The 17,255-nt window shown below is 39.3% G+C and overlaps 1 protein-coding gene across 3 annotated transcripts; it reads left to right on the forward strand.

The window, feature by feature from the left end:
- Nucleotides 1-2,530: 2,530 nt before the first annotated feature.
- Nucleotides 2,531-12,639, forward strand: frs3 (fibroblast growth factor receptor substrate 3). 3 transcript variants are annotated; one of them, XM_056438099.1, is made up of 7 exons: nucleotides 2,531-2,695; nucleotides 3,547-3,672; nucleotides 3,799-3,887; nucleotides 4,039-4,225; nucleotides 6,443-6,604; nucleotides 7,611-7,732; nucleotides 7,814-12,639. In XM_056438099.1, exons 3-7 carry the CDS (start codon nucleotides 3,822-3,824, stop codon nucleotides 9,110-9,112), a joined length of 1,836 nt encoding a protein of 611 aa, XP_056294074.1. In that variant the 5' UTR covers nucleotides 2,531-2,695; nucleotides 3,547-3,672; nucleotides 3,799-3,821; the 3' UTR covers nucleotides 9,113-12,639. The 3 variants fall into 3 exon arrangements, with proteins under 3 accessions (XP_056294074.1, XP_056294073.1, XP_056294072.1); XM_056438098.1 differs by lacking the exon at nucleotides 2,531-2,695 and adding an exon at nucleotides 3,062-3,120; XM_056438097.1 differs by lacking the exons at nucleotides 2,531-2,695; nucleotides 3,547-3,672 and having other exon boundaries at nucleotides 3,712-3,887.
- The last annotated feature ends 4,616 nt before the right edge of the window (nucleotides 12,640-17,255 follow it).

Consider the following 17,255-nt stretch of genomic DNA (forward strand, 5'->3'; position numbering starts at 1 on the left):
CACAGATAAACAATGTGACGTCGAAGCCTGTGTACCAACTGATTGGTCGCGAAGACGAACTCAAGCGAGCACTAACGGGTTGGAGTATAATTTTGGTAGCCAGCCAATTAAGTTTTATAACGTCCGCTTCCGTGGTGCATTAAAAAGGTCCAAAGATCACGCATCACGACCTGACTTCCTGGTCGCCCTGTTTTTACGTATGTCCTTGTTGCGTACTCCAAAACACGCACAACTGGATCCGTGACTGACGAGGCAGTAGCAGAGATTAAAAACCGTAAAGATAGTTGCCCGTAGTATCTATCATTTTAAGCTTTTGTTCCTATGCGAGGTTAGTTTCTATGGAAAGCAAACTTAAATATTATTATGGCTAGTAACACTTGAAAAACACGTTGACATGTTGAAGTAAAGCAATCGTACATACACACAGAGTTTCGTGAAGTGGTTAGACCATTCGATGCTTCGAAGAGTGATCGAAGTACACCGATACTTCTCGTAATACCATAGTCCCAACACAATTCAATTGCTAGTACTGAAAGTACCGATTCTGTAGAATGGCTATATCAAAATGTTATGTTATTAATATAGCATTTTGTTCTGTTTTATCACCAACAAATACAAAAGCTTTTTTATATTGTAGTTGTGAATATGGAGCCAATTTTAAAATACTTAGTATAATGGGTATAATTAAGTAATAGTGTCAAAGTGTAGTGGATGGCCTCAAACATTTTCCTCTGAAATATAGTAAAGTAGAAGTCGGCCTATAAAATAGCATACCATGGAAATGGCTTACTTATAGGTATGTCAAAATTGTCCTTGAATAGAGTACATTATTGAAAGTCAGGAAGTAGAAATTAGTCAACGAAGGAGTTATTTTGGACATAGATGAAAACTGCAGGGACGTTCTCCTCTGGTTGCCCAACAACTTAACCCCTTGTAAAAACAGGCTACATTTTGTTTTGAAATGTCGGTGGCAGGTCGGAATAAACAAACGAGGTATAATGGTTTAGTTGGTGAGTTTTAGCAGTGTTTTAAGGTGGATGTTGTTTCTTGGACAGTGGTGGAAGAACTACTCATCTTTTACTTAAGAAGCCTACAAGTTGTTCTGGAAATCTATAATTAGGGATACTTCAGAATAATAAGCATTAAAATATTACTTTTTATTTAAAAAAAAGTATAATATATCATTGACTAGAATGCGATGCATGCATGTGCTTCCCTTACATTTTTCAGTTTAAGATTCGACAATCTGAATCTGCAAAGTAACAACTGAAGTTATGAAATGAATGGTGGCGCGGAAGTATAAAGTAGTAGAACATGGAAATACTCAAGTAAAGTATAAGATCGCCTACCTTAAATAGCACTACATTACAGTCAGGGATGGATTAACCAGTATGCCAGTATATGCTGGGTTTAAATCATTTGTGTCGGCCCATGAGCTCAGGGGCCCCTAATCCAGAGCAAGTAGCTGTTATTAACTTTGTATTGATAATGCTAGGCTTCATGTCATGGTCATATAATTTACGTTATGTTGTCTGCTTGTTCCATACGGACTGTTTTGTGATTACAGTATGTCAGGCTGCCTGTGTCCCATTGTTTCCAGTTGTTACGTTAACCTGCCAACCGCCTGCTGGCTGTTGCCTCCTATTACATGAACGTGGTCGTCTCATCCAGTCAGAAAACCAATTTGCATATTTTCCACAATATCAAACTATTCTTGAGTGATCACGGAGAATAATAATGTGAAACCCGACTTTTTGCATCAAACACAGTGAAAGTCAAAGGGTGGCGGATGGCTTTAATATTACGCAGGAAAGAAAGCATGACATAAAAACAAAAAGTTATGCACACACATATGATGGGCATCTCTAGTAAACTCCCGGGTAGAGATGCTCTCTCTTCCCAGTTCAGTTGTTTGATTGGTTCACCCCTCCTTCCCATCCGTCAGCCAGACGCACCTTTCCTCCGTGGTCCTCCAGCGTTTCTTACCTTCTTGTCGCTCCTCTCAGCCTCGTTGTCTGGCGGTGAACTCTCACCCCAGCTGCTTGGGAAATGTCATACAGGCAGAGGCCCGTGCTGCAGTAGGGGGGCGTAAAAGGAGGAAAAAATAACAACATTTTTACTGCTCTCACTGCATCTTGTGTCCGCCTCTCCGCCGTGCAAGAGCCACACGCCGCATCACGCCACAGCAGCAGCCGCCGACCACTAATCGCAGTCTCAATGCTGATTTCGCATTAGGGCTAATATAAAAATAATACAAATCCGTGCCAGACATGTGAGTAGCAAACCATCGCCGCCGTCCTCACTGCTATGTGTTCAAGCTATTGTATCCTCTCACCAATGAGAAGAAATGGCCATTGGACCGTGTCGTTGTGCAGTTAGAGTCCGTGTGCTGGCTCCGCGGTGGCTGAGCCGGAGTCTCGGCTCACCGGCCGGGCAGACGGAGCCTCGCTGGCGGCTTGTTTTGGGAGCTCTGCGTCGGCTTGGCTAATTGAGCAAAAGGCTGTGATTTTCCTGCTGTAAATAGCCCAGATGGAGGGGAAGCCTGTTCAATCAATGGGCGATATGGCAAGTGTCTATAAAGTAGCGTAGCTCTCCGTTTTGTGTTTGTTTTAGTTCTACATTGACTCGAGGTAGCTGTGGATTGGTGGTGGCGTGGAGTCCAGCCTGGCATCTCCAGTCAGATGTGGAGGCCCAGGTTAGAGTACACATAATGCGGCGGTGTTGATCTGAAATTGGTTTGGAGGGCTATGTGAGGTTGACAAGGAGCAGAAATCACAGGGAAAATCCTCAAAAAAGGAGATGTTGCTGTGAGGTTTTGTCAAGAGCTCAAAGCACTTATGTGTACAATTGTTTGAGAATATTTGTTCTGATAATCCAGTGTTTTTTTCTTCTTTTTTTCATTCCTGATTTAAAAATACACATGCATATTTTGTGATTTACAGTAATAACTTTAAATGAAACTCTGTCGTGAAAGAATAAAGCACAGCATTCTTTTAATAATGTGTACTATTTGGGCTGGTTTGTTTGTGATTGTACAGAGGAGGTGTTCGACGAAATAATTTCCCACTCAAAAGTCCACTTTCTATTTTTGGGACCCATGGAATGCACTGGTCAGCTCAGGTTAGCCAAACCCAGTGCTCAGTTTAATTATTATTATTTTTATTGACAGCAACATGTTGTGGGACTTAATCTAAGCCAGCATCCGTTTCATCCATCCTTTCTTATTCATCAGGGAATGAAGACATTGCCTGCTGTATTAATTAGTTATGGGGTATATTTAATCATTTTGACAGATGGGCAGAAACTCAACAGCTCTCAAATGTCACTGTAACTTTGTCCCAAAAAAGTAATATTGTAGAAATGTTTTGCACGAGTCTTTTTTGGACATTTTATATAGACATTGAATAATAGAGAGATGACAGGAAATGAGAGAAGAAAGAGGAAGGATCACATGCAGCAGGTTTAGGCCACTTATATTTCTGCTTATTATATTTGAGGCTTGCTTGTATCAAAAGTTCTAAACCTAAACGTTGATGACGTTTTCAGGAGGGAGAACATGATGCTCCTCTTGAAGAAGTCAGTCCAACAAACTAACTGGCTTGTGACGACGATGCCCAGTCGAAGATCCTGGGATTGATACGTAAATCCCTTTACGCTGATGGCCTGGACTGAGTAAGACGTGTGTGTGTGCCTGTTCCTTGAAGTGGGATGTACAGTGTTGTGTTGTCCGAGTTGGATAACTGACATTAAATTGCTGATATTGTTAATGGCAGTGGGTGATGTTTGCTTCCATGACAGGTTTCAGCTGGCCTGCTGAAGCTATGGGGAGCTGTTGGAGCTGTCTGTACAGAGACCCCATCCGAGACAACCATCTCACCAAATTTAAGGTAAATAATTTCACATTTACTTTAAATTGAACACATTTATTTGGATCTTTGGGCTGGTAATCACCTGCATGTTTCCACTAATGCATTTGACAGTGTATTGCAATAATCTGCACTTTTTTCCCATGTAATATATTTCTTCCCGCTGTCCTAGGTCACCAATGTGGACGATGAGGGCAACGAGCTCGGTTCTGGGATCATGGAGCTTACCCAGACCGAGCTCATTCTTCACACGCGTAAGAGAGACGCCATCCGGTGGCCGTATCTTTGCCTGCGCCGCTACGGCTACGACTCCAACCTGTTTTCTTTTGAGAGCGGTCGTCGCTGTCAGACTGGGCAAGGTGAGCAAATGTTTCTCTGATTCAGTGCCAGAGTCATGATTAGAGCTGGGCAATATGGAGAAAATTTAACATCACAGTATATTTTACGAAATACTAAAGACATTACATTTCAGTTAGCAGACCCTTTTATCCAAAACGACTTACAATCATGTTGCATTCATACACCGTAGACACAGCTACAGGGAACAATTCAGGGATACGTGTCTGCTAACCACTGACCCGCAGTCGCCTCAAATAATAACCGTACTGTAATGCAGGCTTTAAAACTAAAACTAAAACTATGTTACGATATCCCAAATCTAAGATGATATCTAGTCTCACAATATCAATATGCCAGAATAGATTGTCCAGCCCGTGTCAAGATGATGATGTTTTGTACTTTCTATTTTCTAGTTACTTGTTACATGTTAACCATTTGTAAACTGAAAATATTACAACATGCCACCGTAGGAAAAGCAGGAGTGAATATTAAAATTGATGTTGGATGAATTCCATATAGCTACGGCACACTATCCTGACTTGCGGGCACACTTTAATAGAACAGAGCACTAATGTTAGTCGTCAGTGCTTTTCCTATTGTGACGAATCAAAGTAACTGCTGTGAAAACGTGTGCTGTATTCAGACTACACAATATCAGCTTGACAATGGCCAGACCTAAAGTGAGCGTTTGGTGCAACAACTGCTTGCCATCGTGAAAGATAACTGACACGACATCCCCATCATCTGAACCTCTCGTCCTGTTGGACAACTTTGACCATGAGTTCTGCGACGTTGACCCACAGAGCACAACGTGTGCTGCAGGGAGAATGGAGTTGTGTAGCTTGAATGCAATTGGCAGTAAAAATCAAATGTTTGTGCTATAAGAGACAACGTTTAGTATTCTAATTTAGCCACTTGTTACCGTCTGCCTTTAAGAAATATAAAAGCTTAAAGATTCTCTTGAGGGCGATTTATTGATGTATTTTATATCATAGAACAAGACGTTATACAATCTTAAGCTTGTGTTAACCACACACCTTATTTCAGGCATCTAACCAAAAACCCAAAAGTAAAAAAAAAGGCAAACCAATTTTCAAGTTTGAAGTCTCATTCCTGTTGCACTCTACGACTAGGCTGGGTTACTCTGGTAATTAAAAACTACTTGTCCAACCACAAAGGAAATCAAAAGTTTTGTAGAGAAAGCCTGTCTTCGTGAAAAGGGAAGACCTGATTTAAATATAGAAGTAACCATCGCACATTTTCAGACCGTCCCTCTTGGAGGACGTTCATAATGTTGTATTGGACCGTTTGCTTAGTTTGAAGGTAAGACTTGTGTCAAGAATCGAAACCCTGGCTCCTATCTCATCTCTGCACAGCTGGCCGATCACTGCGTGAAGTCAGTGTGAATATTGGATTTTCATCCTCCAGAAAAAACTACAGAAATAGTCGCACACATCCCCCCTAATGCAAAGTCCAAACGGTGTGGGAGGAAGGGTTTTACAAGGCTGTTCAACCATCCAATAAGCAGTTATAAGTATAACAGAATATACGGGCTCCTCTAACACGGAGAAGGGACATTTTTGATTTCACAAGTAAAATGTGGTGTTAGTGGAGAGGAGCATGGGTGGATTACCGAACGGGCCTACCGGGTCCAGGGGCCCAAGAGCTCATGGGCTCCCAAAAAGCTTCTTTATCATTTCTGTTAATACCAGAACGCTAAAATTCCGACTGAAAAACTGAAGAAGTAGCCTAAACATTCACTTTGAAGATGTAACAAGAAAGAAACCATCATGATAAGCGTCTTTGAGTACGATGAAAAGCGCTATAGAAATTTAATGTGTTATTATTATTATTATTATTATTATTATGATGATACATTTGAAGTGTTCAGCCCCTCAGTTTATCTACAGGACCTTTGAAGAGTGGTTAATGTGTTGTGCTTTTACCACATTTCTTTATAATTCGCGTAAGGAGAGGGGCCATCCCATGTGTGCTTGTAACCACCTTGTCATGTAAACAGCCCGAGATGTTTAAATGTTAAACCTTTTTTCGAGAGGCAGACAGACATTTTCCGTTGACTATTTATTGATATGGTGTGTTAACAGCTTTTCAACAATGATTTATGTAACTATGATATAACTTCTATCCTTCAGCCAGGCAGTTACTGTATGTGTCTCATCATAGCTACCGGTGATTAATTGTAACTAACAATGTTGGTAATTTGTCGGTTTGATTAGGAATCTTTGCATTCAAGTGCTCCCAGGCAGAAGAGATCTTCAATCTGCTTCAGGAGCTAATGCAATGCAACAGCATCAACGTGGTGGAAGAGTCTATGATGATTAGTCGCAGTGGTCACACACCAGAGATGGAAATGTCTCGCACACCACAGACTCCCAACAGTGAGTCTGACACACACACACACACACACACGTAAAGAAAAGCTAATTATACAGTTGAGATTAATTGTAAAATTTGTATGCAGCAGTAGAACAATACATCTAGAAGATTATTTGAGTTATTAATAGACTCTGAGTCACAGGTACAAAAGTATCCAAATGCACCAAGTAAAGTGGAGACATAGACCCTTCATTTGGCTAGTTAGGGCTGGGTGAAAAGTTACTGTTATCGTACCCGGAACAGTATAAAATTCCGATCTTGTTTATAAAATGAGTCTCAAAAGCCATTGCCAGGAAGCTTTATGATGTAATCCTTCACTTTCAGAGCATCTAAATATAGAGTCTTCAGACAAAAAACTAAGTAAAGTGTGTCAACAGTCGGGTTAGAATTATTAGAATGATGTCATTTGCAATAACATTGGTTTTTTGAATTTATTATTATTGTTTGTATTTCTTTTAGAGAACATGATCATTATCAGTACGGCGTTTTTTCAGTTCAAAGATTGGCATGGAAACTGAGACTGTATGCAATAAGTTGATGAATGAATGATGCCACTTGGCATATATGACCAACCTGATGGAGCCAGGATGGATGGAAATATTTGGGGATTAAACACCCTCTATTGTTTCAATTGAGAGACTTGTTTTTATTTTCAACTTTCTGTATCCAAAATTAATCTTTTTAACCATGTCACGGTTTGGCTACTTTTATAAAGAAAAGAAAAAACATTTGAATAATAATTCATGAAATTACAATACATTGAGTAATTCAAACATGAGAACAAACGAACTGGAGTGTCGATGACAAAATACATTGATTGGAAGACTCCTTCAAGACAACTTCTCGATGCCTTTTTTTTACAATAAATGTTTGATAGTTCATACGATTCAAAACACATAATTTTCTCTGGCTTCTCTGAGCATGTTTGTCGATCGACCACATCAAAAAAGCCATCTTGCATTTAATTTCTCTGTGTCTTCATGTTGTCATACAAATGTGTGTTTGCAGCTCCAGCGTTCCCTGTCCAGGCTTTCCCCAATGGATACCCTGGTTATCCAATCAGAGCAGACTCCTCCCAACCCTCTCTTGCTGATGATCATGGACATAGCCTCATGGGTTTGGAAGACCAGGTAAGACTGATTCATGTTGCTTACAGTTCACTGTATCTGTGCTAGTTCATGGTGTGACTCTGTTGTTGTTATCCCCAACAGACCCACACCTATGTAAATACTGTTAGTATGGAGGGGGATCTCTCGATGCGTCACTGTGTGCACTCCCTGCCCGAGGTGCGGCCCGGCTCTTTCCCTGAAACAACACGAGGAGCCATGCCTATCGGGGGTCAAGGAAATCCCCCGTCAAACTTGCGGTGCTGTCCCCTGGAGGAGCATAATGATCCTCAGGTGTTCTTACAGCCGTCCTCGCAGGAGGTCAAATTCATGCTTGGCCCTACTCCGGCACAACGCCATCTCCTGGAGAGAGACAGGGAGAGGCACGGGCACAATCCTCACAGCCTTCAACCAGTAGAGGGTGCAACAGGCTCAGAGATGGAGGTGGACGAGTCCTCTGTGCGCCTCTGCAACTCTCACTCCTATCACCATTTCCATCACCGCGCGCATCGGCAACCAGGCCTTGAGCACCCGGGCAGCTGCCAGGGCGGCGAACTCACCTACGAGAACATCAACGGGCTGAGGAGTGGCCGCAAGCAGCGGCTGAGTCCCAGCAGCGTGTCGCAGTCTCTGGGTTCAAGCAGCAGCAGCAGCACTGGGGACAGTCACACCCACTCCCTCCTGCACCCACACGCCCTCGGCCCGTCCTCTCTGCCCCCGCAGGGCTACGCCTTCGAGAGGGGCGTGGTTGGAGGTCATCGTCGGACCGCTCTGCTGAACTACGAGAACCTGCCCTCTCTGCCGCCGGTGTGGGAGTACAGCGCTCTGCAGCGGGACGACGAACAGGAGGAGGAAGATGATGAGGAGGAATACGAGGAAGAGGAGGAGGACTTTGACGAGTGTGAGTTCTCAGAGGGCCCTGGGACTCCCAACGGGTATCACCAGGATGGTCGGGGCATCCACAGAGATGCCCTGCAGAACTATGTCAACACAGAGCAGGTCCAACCCCGGCTCCGGCACGCCTGCCCCCCGCATCCACGGCCCTGTCAGCCAGACAGAGGGGGGCGAATATTTAGCTTTGATTTCCGCAGACGATCAAGGTCAGGGGTCGGAGGCTGTGAGCACGGCCACATGCCTCCATCCCGGCAGCTGAATTACATCCAGGTGGACCTAGAGGGAGAACCTCCCTGCCAATCCCTCAGCAGCGGGGGTGCCCAGACCCAGCCACAGCACCAGCGCCTACCACCCAAAAAATGTGGCCCACAGGCACCCCGGCGCAGTGAATGCTACGCAGTCATCGACCTAAAGAAGACTGCTGCCATGTCCAACCTGCAGAAAGCTCTGCCCATGGATGATGGGACTTCCAGAAAGACTCGCCACAACAGCACAGACCTGCCTCTGTAAACGGTGTTCAAACTGAAGAGAAAAGATGAAGACAGACGAAGACTTATCCTTATCTTAGCACACTGGACCCTTCACTGTCATCCATCCATTCAACTGTCGGGCTGACTAATATGGTACAGGTACCTAATTAGAACCTTATTGAAACCTATCTGTGGGTATAAAAGGAAATGAGAAATCTCTTAAGAGAATTTGCCATTTTATTCTGTGTTATTTATTAGATATGTGTGTTTGCAGTGTTTTCTGCACATATGTTTGCTGGAGATATATATATATATATATATGCGTATATATATGAGATTTTATCCTTATAAATTGTGAGGCTATAATCGTAGTCAGATTTGGACTTGGAGCAGAGACCTCTGTTTTCAATGGAAGCTGTCATTGCCATACTGTATCAGAACATTTAAATTCATTAACCCATATCCACTCTATATTATTGTTCCTATAATTTAGTTATTCGACAACAATGTGGCTTTTTATTCAAATCCAATGAAAAAATAGAGTAGTTGTTGACATGAAGGTTAATGGTTCATCCAAGATGCTGGCCAATATTCATACCTCATCACAAGCATTTTAAGTCTGATATTGTGGCTGGTAGAAGAGACCATTATTTGTTATTATATGCCGATATAGCATTTTGCACACAATCCTATGGAATTGTATTTCATCATATTTTAGGGAATGGTTTCGTCCGGTCCAATAATTATATGAACAGAAGAGATGGTGATATTAGCAGAAGTATACGAAACTGAATGATGGTAAAAGTAGCACACATGGATTAAACGAGCTTTGCTCTCTCCTATCCACATGCAGCAAAATGAAAAAGTAGCATATCATCTTCGATCACACCTACTGCACATCATCCCAGACCGGCAGGAGGTCCACGCAGTTTACGCTTGTCACGTTGCACTTTTGACCCTGGGCCACTGAAACGCTCTTTGTCTCCACTGGAGCCACAGGACCGTGTCCTTTTTACCAAAAGCAGGGGGCCAAATATTTCAGAGACATTTATAGTCAGAATCATAGATAGGATTTATTTACATGTTTTGATGGAGACATCGACAACCTCAAATAGTGGCATTAAGCTATAACCTCACATAAAAAGTGCTGAATCTATAATTTGTCGGTTATCAGTTGTGAATGATCTGTTTTTAAAGGGTAATCAAGTTTGTCGCAAAGTCATGCAGTGACAATTTTTGTGAGACTATAATCAGTCAGTTTTGTATCTATTTATTTATTTATTAATTCTTTAATTTCAAGTTGTGATATTTGTTTTCTATTTGATGACCAGCGTTTTGTAATCCAGTTGGTAATATGGAGACCAAAGTTTCACCTCAAATTGTCACTGGACTCTGCTGTATTACTGTTATTACTGTGCTTAATTATATTTTAAAAAGGAAAGAAAAATACAAAGACTATAAATATTTGAAGTGCCAAAACATATTTCCAAACTGTATGATTAATAAAATCAAATGTGCCATTAGGATTTGTAGAAAACAATAGAACAGAAAGGCATGAGGTGATAACAGTGAGGACACACACTTTTAGAAAAATCCCAACTTTTTAAGGATAGAATAACGGCACATTCCACCTCATCCGCATTGACATCCATTTGGCAGCGAGATATAAGAATGGTAATCTTGTAGTCTGATCATCACAGCCAGGGTGGTTTTATGCTGCTACATGTACATACTAACAGTAGCCGGTTGAAGCTACAGGTACTTGTCAAAATGAAACTGTTTTTATTGGAACCTATGCGATGTCAGATCTTTTACCATATGTTTAATTGCTAATAGAAGTAGCATTGTTGTGTTCTTCTGAGATTATTTCTGAGAAGTAGACATTTTGTATGTACCATTTCAGAGAATGTTGAATTTGGCTAATACTTCATTTCAGTGATTGCTTTCTTGACAAACTGGCTGTCTGATAGGAGAGGTAACGGAAGCACAGGCCGACTGATGCTTTCATCTTTTCAAGGTGATATTTTCATCTGACATAGGATGGTAAATTGTTTGAGAGTTACGGATAGCAGGGGCATTTAGCTATAAATGCTACAAATGCTCAAATTCTGATATGGAGGTTTTTTTTGGCTTCCGTGGGACATGAGGTGCAAATCAAAGATGCTTTCTTTAAATTCAATCAAGCAAAAAAACAGCTTCGAGTTTGTGATCGATGCTATATAGATATTTACATTGCATACATTTTATTAAGCGTTTTTACATTATTGATTCATCTTGAAATCTTTTGGTGGAGTAATTGGTTAATTGTTTGGTCTCTAAAAGGTTCCGTCAAAATGTTCCTAAACTTAAAGTTAAACCTTCAAATTGCTGGTTTTGTCTGACTAACAATTGAAAACCATAAAGTATTCCATTTACAATGAAAAAGAAAAGCAAGACAATTGGTACTTGAGTAATTAATCAATGAAATATTTCAGTGCTACTGGTTAGATGGTAACAATAATGTGAGAGTTTCAGTTTCTGATGAACATTCCTAACCCAGAAGCTTTAAAAAACCCACAATAAAAAATTGATGGTTTGTATTTTTGCTTGATTGTCTTATGACATTTAAAAAAACAAGTATCTTCTATAGCAAACAGGCCAACTTTTAGTGGACATTTTTGACTGTATTTGCAAAGATATTGTCATGAAACATTGAACGGATGTTTACATTTTTGCAATAATAGGTGAATCATTTTTTTGTCAATCTAATTCAGACCAATGTGTAAAGTGTGAAATTTAAATGGTAGTCTATAGAGATGTGGGCTTAGTGTATTTAATCGCCTGTTCTTCTGTGAATCAGCAGTCTTATTTTTTATTTCAGGCACAATGTTTACTTTTCAATCTTCAGCTATGATAGTAAAAAAAAAAAGAAGAAGATTCCTGTTCTCTTGATTGTCAAACACTGTGTTTGCTTAAACTCACATTAACAGTGCCATACAGTAGGTGGCTATTGCCAGTACTTTGATTACATTTCATTGTATTAATCTTTTCAAACCAGTGGCGATGTTTCATACAGGAATCAGAAAGTGGTTCATCTAATTTCTCAGAATATTGTTCCATGTGGTTTTATGGTCATTTGAAAGAAATATCCATGTTGAAATGTGTTAACAATCTTTGTTATAACGCAGTAACCTCACCACCACCCAACTTAGTTAACAGTGATCATTAACACTACTGTGTTTACTGATTAATAATCAAAATTAATAGATGTGTTCAATAATTGCTTTAAAAAAACGCTCATGTGCTCTCATTGCACTCGAGTGCTCCCACGCCATAAATGAAGTTGTTGTCACCTTTAGTGTTTATGCTCACGGCGTAATTCACACAGGTGTCGGTGAAACATGCAGCGCTCACGGGTACGATTCGTTCTGCAGGGCAAGTGGCTAAATGTCGAGGTCACTTCTCCTATCAGTAAGTTCCCCAAACTGAATTTATTGAATGGGTTGTTTAACAAAAGGGCTTGCTCTGTGTTTACTGTACAAACATGAAACGCCATGTAGTCCATTAAAAAAAAAGAAGAAGCTCTTACCGTGCCTTTCATTTTCAAGCTGGAGCAACATTTCCTTTGCTATTTAAGAGGGAGGCCTGCTGTGAAATAAATAAATAAAAGTTCCGTCTGAAGAAAGTTTGAAATGTGACAGAGTTGGAATGGGCTTTCGTTCATACTTAATTTGTAGTTGAAAGAAAAAGGCCTACTCTTGATTGTTTTAAACCAAACTGTTTTTTGTTGTTGTAATTATGTCTGTTTAAAGGAAGGTTTTGACATTTTAGGGGACACATTTCATGCTGAGTAAGAGAAAAAGATTGATGCCACTCATGTTTGTGTGCTTAATAAGAGGCTATAGCTCACATGTGGTTAGCTTAGCTTAGCATAAACAATTGAATTGGGGGGAAACGACTAGCGTGACTCAAAATCTGCCTATACCAGCCCCTCTAAAGCTATTACATCCTTTGTTTAATCACAATGTAAAAACAATAACGTGTGGTTGTGACGGGAAGGGGACAACAATTAGCAAACAGCAGAAACTCCAGGAAGTCACTGCCATGAAATAAATTGGCACAAAATAAATGATCATTTAATTAATACCAGAGGAGAGTTTTATCAACCATCTCATCGAACTCTTTGGCAAGAAAGTGAATATCTGAAAACTTTTCCTTTTGCGTTGTCATTGAAGTTCAATGAGTTTTCATTTTCTCAGATTACTGAGTCATTATTTTAATAATCTGTTTCATGGTTTAGGAGATGCAGTGAAAATAGCCAAACTCAGTGAGACTGAAAAGGTGTTAAATCAAAGTATGTTATGTAGAATATAATGTTATATATGATTTAAGATTGCAATTGTGTTTGTCATTAAAATGTCATGTGGCTACGGTGCACTCCATGATTCCTCATCAGCTGCCATTTCTTCTCATAGTGCTGAAGAATGTAAAAATAAAAGTCCTCTCAGATATTTCTTTTTCTTTATTTTTCTAATTTGTAACTACTGAATATGTGTTATGTACGTCAGATTACAATAATATAATAAGAGCAGAAAGCGACAGTGTGCACCTTAATCCTACACATCATCTTCATCAGGTTTGTCATAAGCATCTCTTAAGTGATTCTGTATCGTCTTCAAAATGACTATATGAATATCTCAAATGACATCATGTAAAACCTCAACTTCCTGTCCATGCTATGAGATTGATATGTCAAAATATTGAAAGCATCAAAAAAACGTTGTGACTATTATATCAATTTACACATCTACTGAGTGCCAAATATGCTTGAGCATGAGGAAATCCGGGTACGACAAGGACATGCTGGTACTTGAACTCATCGAGTGACGATCGACTCGCACAGCTGAAGGTTTTACCACGCTAAATATTTCTGCTGAAAGAGGAGTACATTTCTTTGTTTTTGTCTCGGTTTCTTCATATATTTGTATGTTTCTATCTATGGTTTATAAATGCGTATGCAGTTATGGTCTTATCATCTTAACAGTATAAGTGAAAACAAAAAGCTGATTTGCTTAATTTGTTGGACTGTCAAAAATAATAATTTGGGTCATTTTCATCCTTGAATCATTCAAGATGACACATGTATGTTATCTGACCTCCTCTTCATCCCACCCTGTCCCAAACCAAAGTGAGTCTGACATTTGGTGAATTTTACCCTGAATTATAGTGTGGATTTGTCCAACATGTAAAAGTAAATGTAATTATAATATTAAAATGAAGCTATGAAAACATCTTTTTTTTCTTCTTTACGTCAAACCTTTAATGTAACAAAGAATCAATAAACGTATTGAAGTAAAACTAAGCATTTTCCCTCCAGGATCACGTACTTGTGTGTAGTTCATTCCATGTTACATTTTTAAGGTATTCCTGGAATATTTAAAAAAAAAATACCTGAACAGTCTGCGCAACAATCAGAACAGTACAAACCGTTTTTAAAAATCATATTTTTTTCAAGAAAAAAATAAACAAGTCTTTATTATTTATTATTTTCTGAAGAAAGATTAAGGACCGATGGGAAACGTGTGTAATACAATACTCAAACTGTGACTCATCTTCCAGCCTAACAGCCTGATGATTGTTTGTACCCTGAGAAAAGAATGAAGAATCTGAATATAAACTGTGTGAACACCATTCAGTAAAAGTAATTGCCTTTTTGCTAAGAATATCTACAGCTTTCCACCTCTGCAAGCCGCCCAGAATATATTCTTATTTTTCCAAGTTTTCCTTTTTCCGATTTTTGCTCAAACCAAAAATTAAATAATTGTTTGATTCCAAAATAGTTTTAGCAGTTTTAGCATGTACTTAGTGTCTGCTAATGTCTTAACAATTTTAATAATTGTATATACAGAGAGCATGGTCCTTGATAGCTGTAGCAATTTACAGAAAACTGTAAATATATGCCTTAAATACTAGCTGTCTTGTCTTGTATGTACATCTTGTTTTATGGTTTTTGAATTATTGTACCAGAAGAGGAGCCGCACAAATAAAGCAGAGTTTTTATTGTTTCTACGTAGCATCACTCATGTTAAGTCTTAGCTAGAGCACTAAATCATTAATTTAGTTACAACAGAACACATGTAGATAGACAATGCCCTCACATTGCGTAAATGAAACTCCATAAGAACACGGCAGTTTGATATGTTAGTGTTTTATGTCTTTCTGAAAACTAAATATAGGTTACATGAAATAGGATCATCTGGTATTTCCAGTTTCCCTTGGAGGAGTTTCCACGACAAACAGGACAGCCTCTCCACTGTGTAACAAACATTGAAGGCTCTTACATGTGTGAGAGGAAATTGGGGTCATGGCTGCACAGATAAAGGTACAGAGACTTAAGATACAAAACATACATTTTGGTAGAATTTGATCAGTAGATAAGTCAGCTGAAATGTAAATTGTTGTAATTAGTCAATTGTAACTTAACTGATTGCCCGCATCCACAAATTATGTAAATTATGCTCCTTGTGATTTGTGGTTAAATTCCCCATTGTTGTAGAGAAGCTGTGCTTAAAGTTTAAATGAAGATAAGACAACATTTTGTTTTTATTTATGCTTAAAGTGGCTACAACTGGAATTGTAATATGAAATTAAAAAAGTAAAAGAGACTAAATATTGGACCTACATTAAACAGGTGGCCAGAAACACAACTCCAAATCAATGTTACCATCAGCATGTTATACTTTGGTCATAGGTTAAGTATTGGACACATTCAAATGTTGACCTGATGGCAGAGGAAAGGTTAGAGGATCATCAAAGTTGATACAACTCGTCTTGAGGGGGACATGAATGTCTGAACCAAATTTGAGGACAATCTATCATGGCTCTTATTGTAGCAGCAAGCTTTCAGGAAGGACATTATGTTTTCTAACTATAGATCATGCATGTGCAGCTTTCTTACATTTCAGAAATGAAACACATTTACAAAAACACATTTAGCAAAAGCCAGAACATTAAATTTAATGTTTAGATGTACAGTGCATCCTCTGTGGAAACTCCACAAATCCTTACCCCATTCTTTTCTCCTCTCTTGAAAGATTGAAGGCTCCCTCATTAAAACCCACAAGTATCAACTCCTGGCAAATATTTATCTTTCACAACTTCCTCCGGTATTTTTATAGGCTTCAACTGAGGCTGCTGGTGACTAGTTTTTCCTGGGTGCATGTGTCAGGGTTCATCTCCTCATCCTCAGATGCCAAATGGACTATAATCAATTAGGCAGGCTGTGTGTGTCTACTACTCGTCCATGGCAAGTTTATCAGAGAAAAATCAGCAGCTCGATTCACATTCTCGCCCAAAATGTGTGAGTTGATTTTTAAAAGAAGATTCGCTGTCGCCACTGGCAATTATTTGTCTTCTTATTATTTTTGTGGTCTTAACATTGTGGATTTAATCATGCAGAACTCAACAACCACAATGTGTAGTCAAATGCTCTTTGTTCTGTGGAGGTGGTGTATGTTTTGCTGCTGTGTGTCATCCCTTATTTAGCATAGAAACAATATTTGTGCTGCTCCTTTCACGAAAGAGAGAGCTTTACTAAATACGCAGAACATGAGTTGGGTTTTAATCCATTATAGAGGCCGTTTGTTTCATCTATCCACATAGATTCATACCCAGATTTAGGGAGTTACATTACAGTTTGACACTGTAAACAATGTATTTTAAATATAGTTTAAATTCGTCGCATTATTCTCTCACTCCAACCAACCACCGAAAAAGTGTATATATATTTTAATTGCACATTCCAGACTCAATATCAGACGTAATTTATAACGCTGAGATAAGAGCAATTTTATTTATGTCGTACAATAAAGTTGACAATTGACAAGGAAGTCAGTAAACTATAAAAACTAAACGCTGTAGGGATATGGTATAGTACAATAGGTACAATAGAAAAAAAGTAGTTTGTGCATCATCATGCAGATACAAATACAAAATAGTATCAATATTATGAATGACAAGAAAACTACAGCTATGAAGCCATGATTACATTTTAATAAATTGTTGGTATTTTTAAATGTTATGCTCCGAAGCACAATTGACAAATAACAATAGCCTGTATGAGCACTGACATAACAGAGACGGCTCAGCTGATTTGGTTTAGTTGTAAGCAACTGTGCTAATCTCAGTGACTCATGCTGCTCGGT

Source organism: Pseudoliparis swirei, chromosome 18 (assembly GCF_029220125.1).
Source record: "Pseudoliparis swirei isolate HS2019 ecotype Mariana Trench chromosome 18, NWPU_hadal_v1, whole genome shotgun sequence".
NCBI classification, from domain to species: domain Eukaryota; kingdom Metazoa; phylum Chordata; class Actinopteri; order Perciformes; family Liparidae; genus Pseudoliparis; species Pseudoliparis swirei.

Bases quoted from the DNA above. Each gene is read 5' to 3' on its own strand.
- frs3 (XM_056438097.1), top strand. From the start codon at position 3,780: ATGTTTGCTTCCATGACAGGTTTCAGCTGGCCTGCTGAAGCTATGGGG. The intron at 3,888-4,038 runs GTAAATAATTTC...CCGCTGTCCTAG, and splicing joins ACCATCTCACCAAATTTAAG to GTCACCAATGTGGACGATGA. The intron at 7,733-7,813 runs GTAAGACTGATT...TATCCCCAACAG, and splicing joins TCATGGGTTTGGAAGACCAG to ACCCACACCTATGTAAATAC.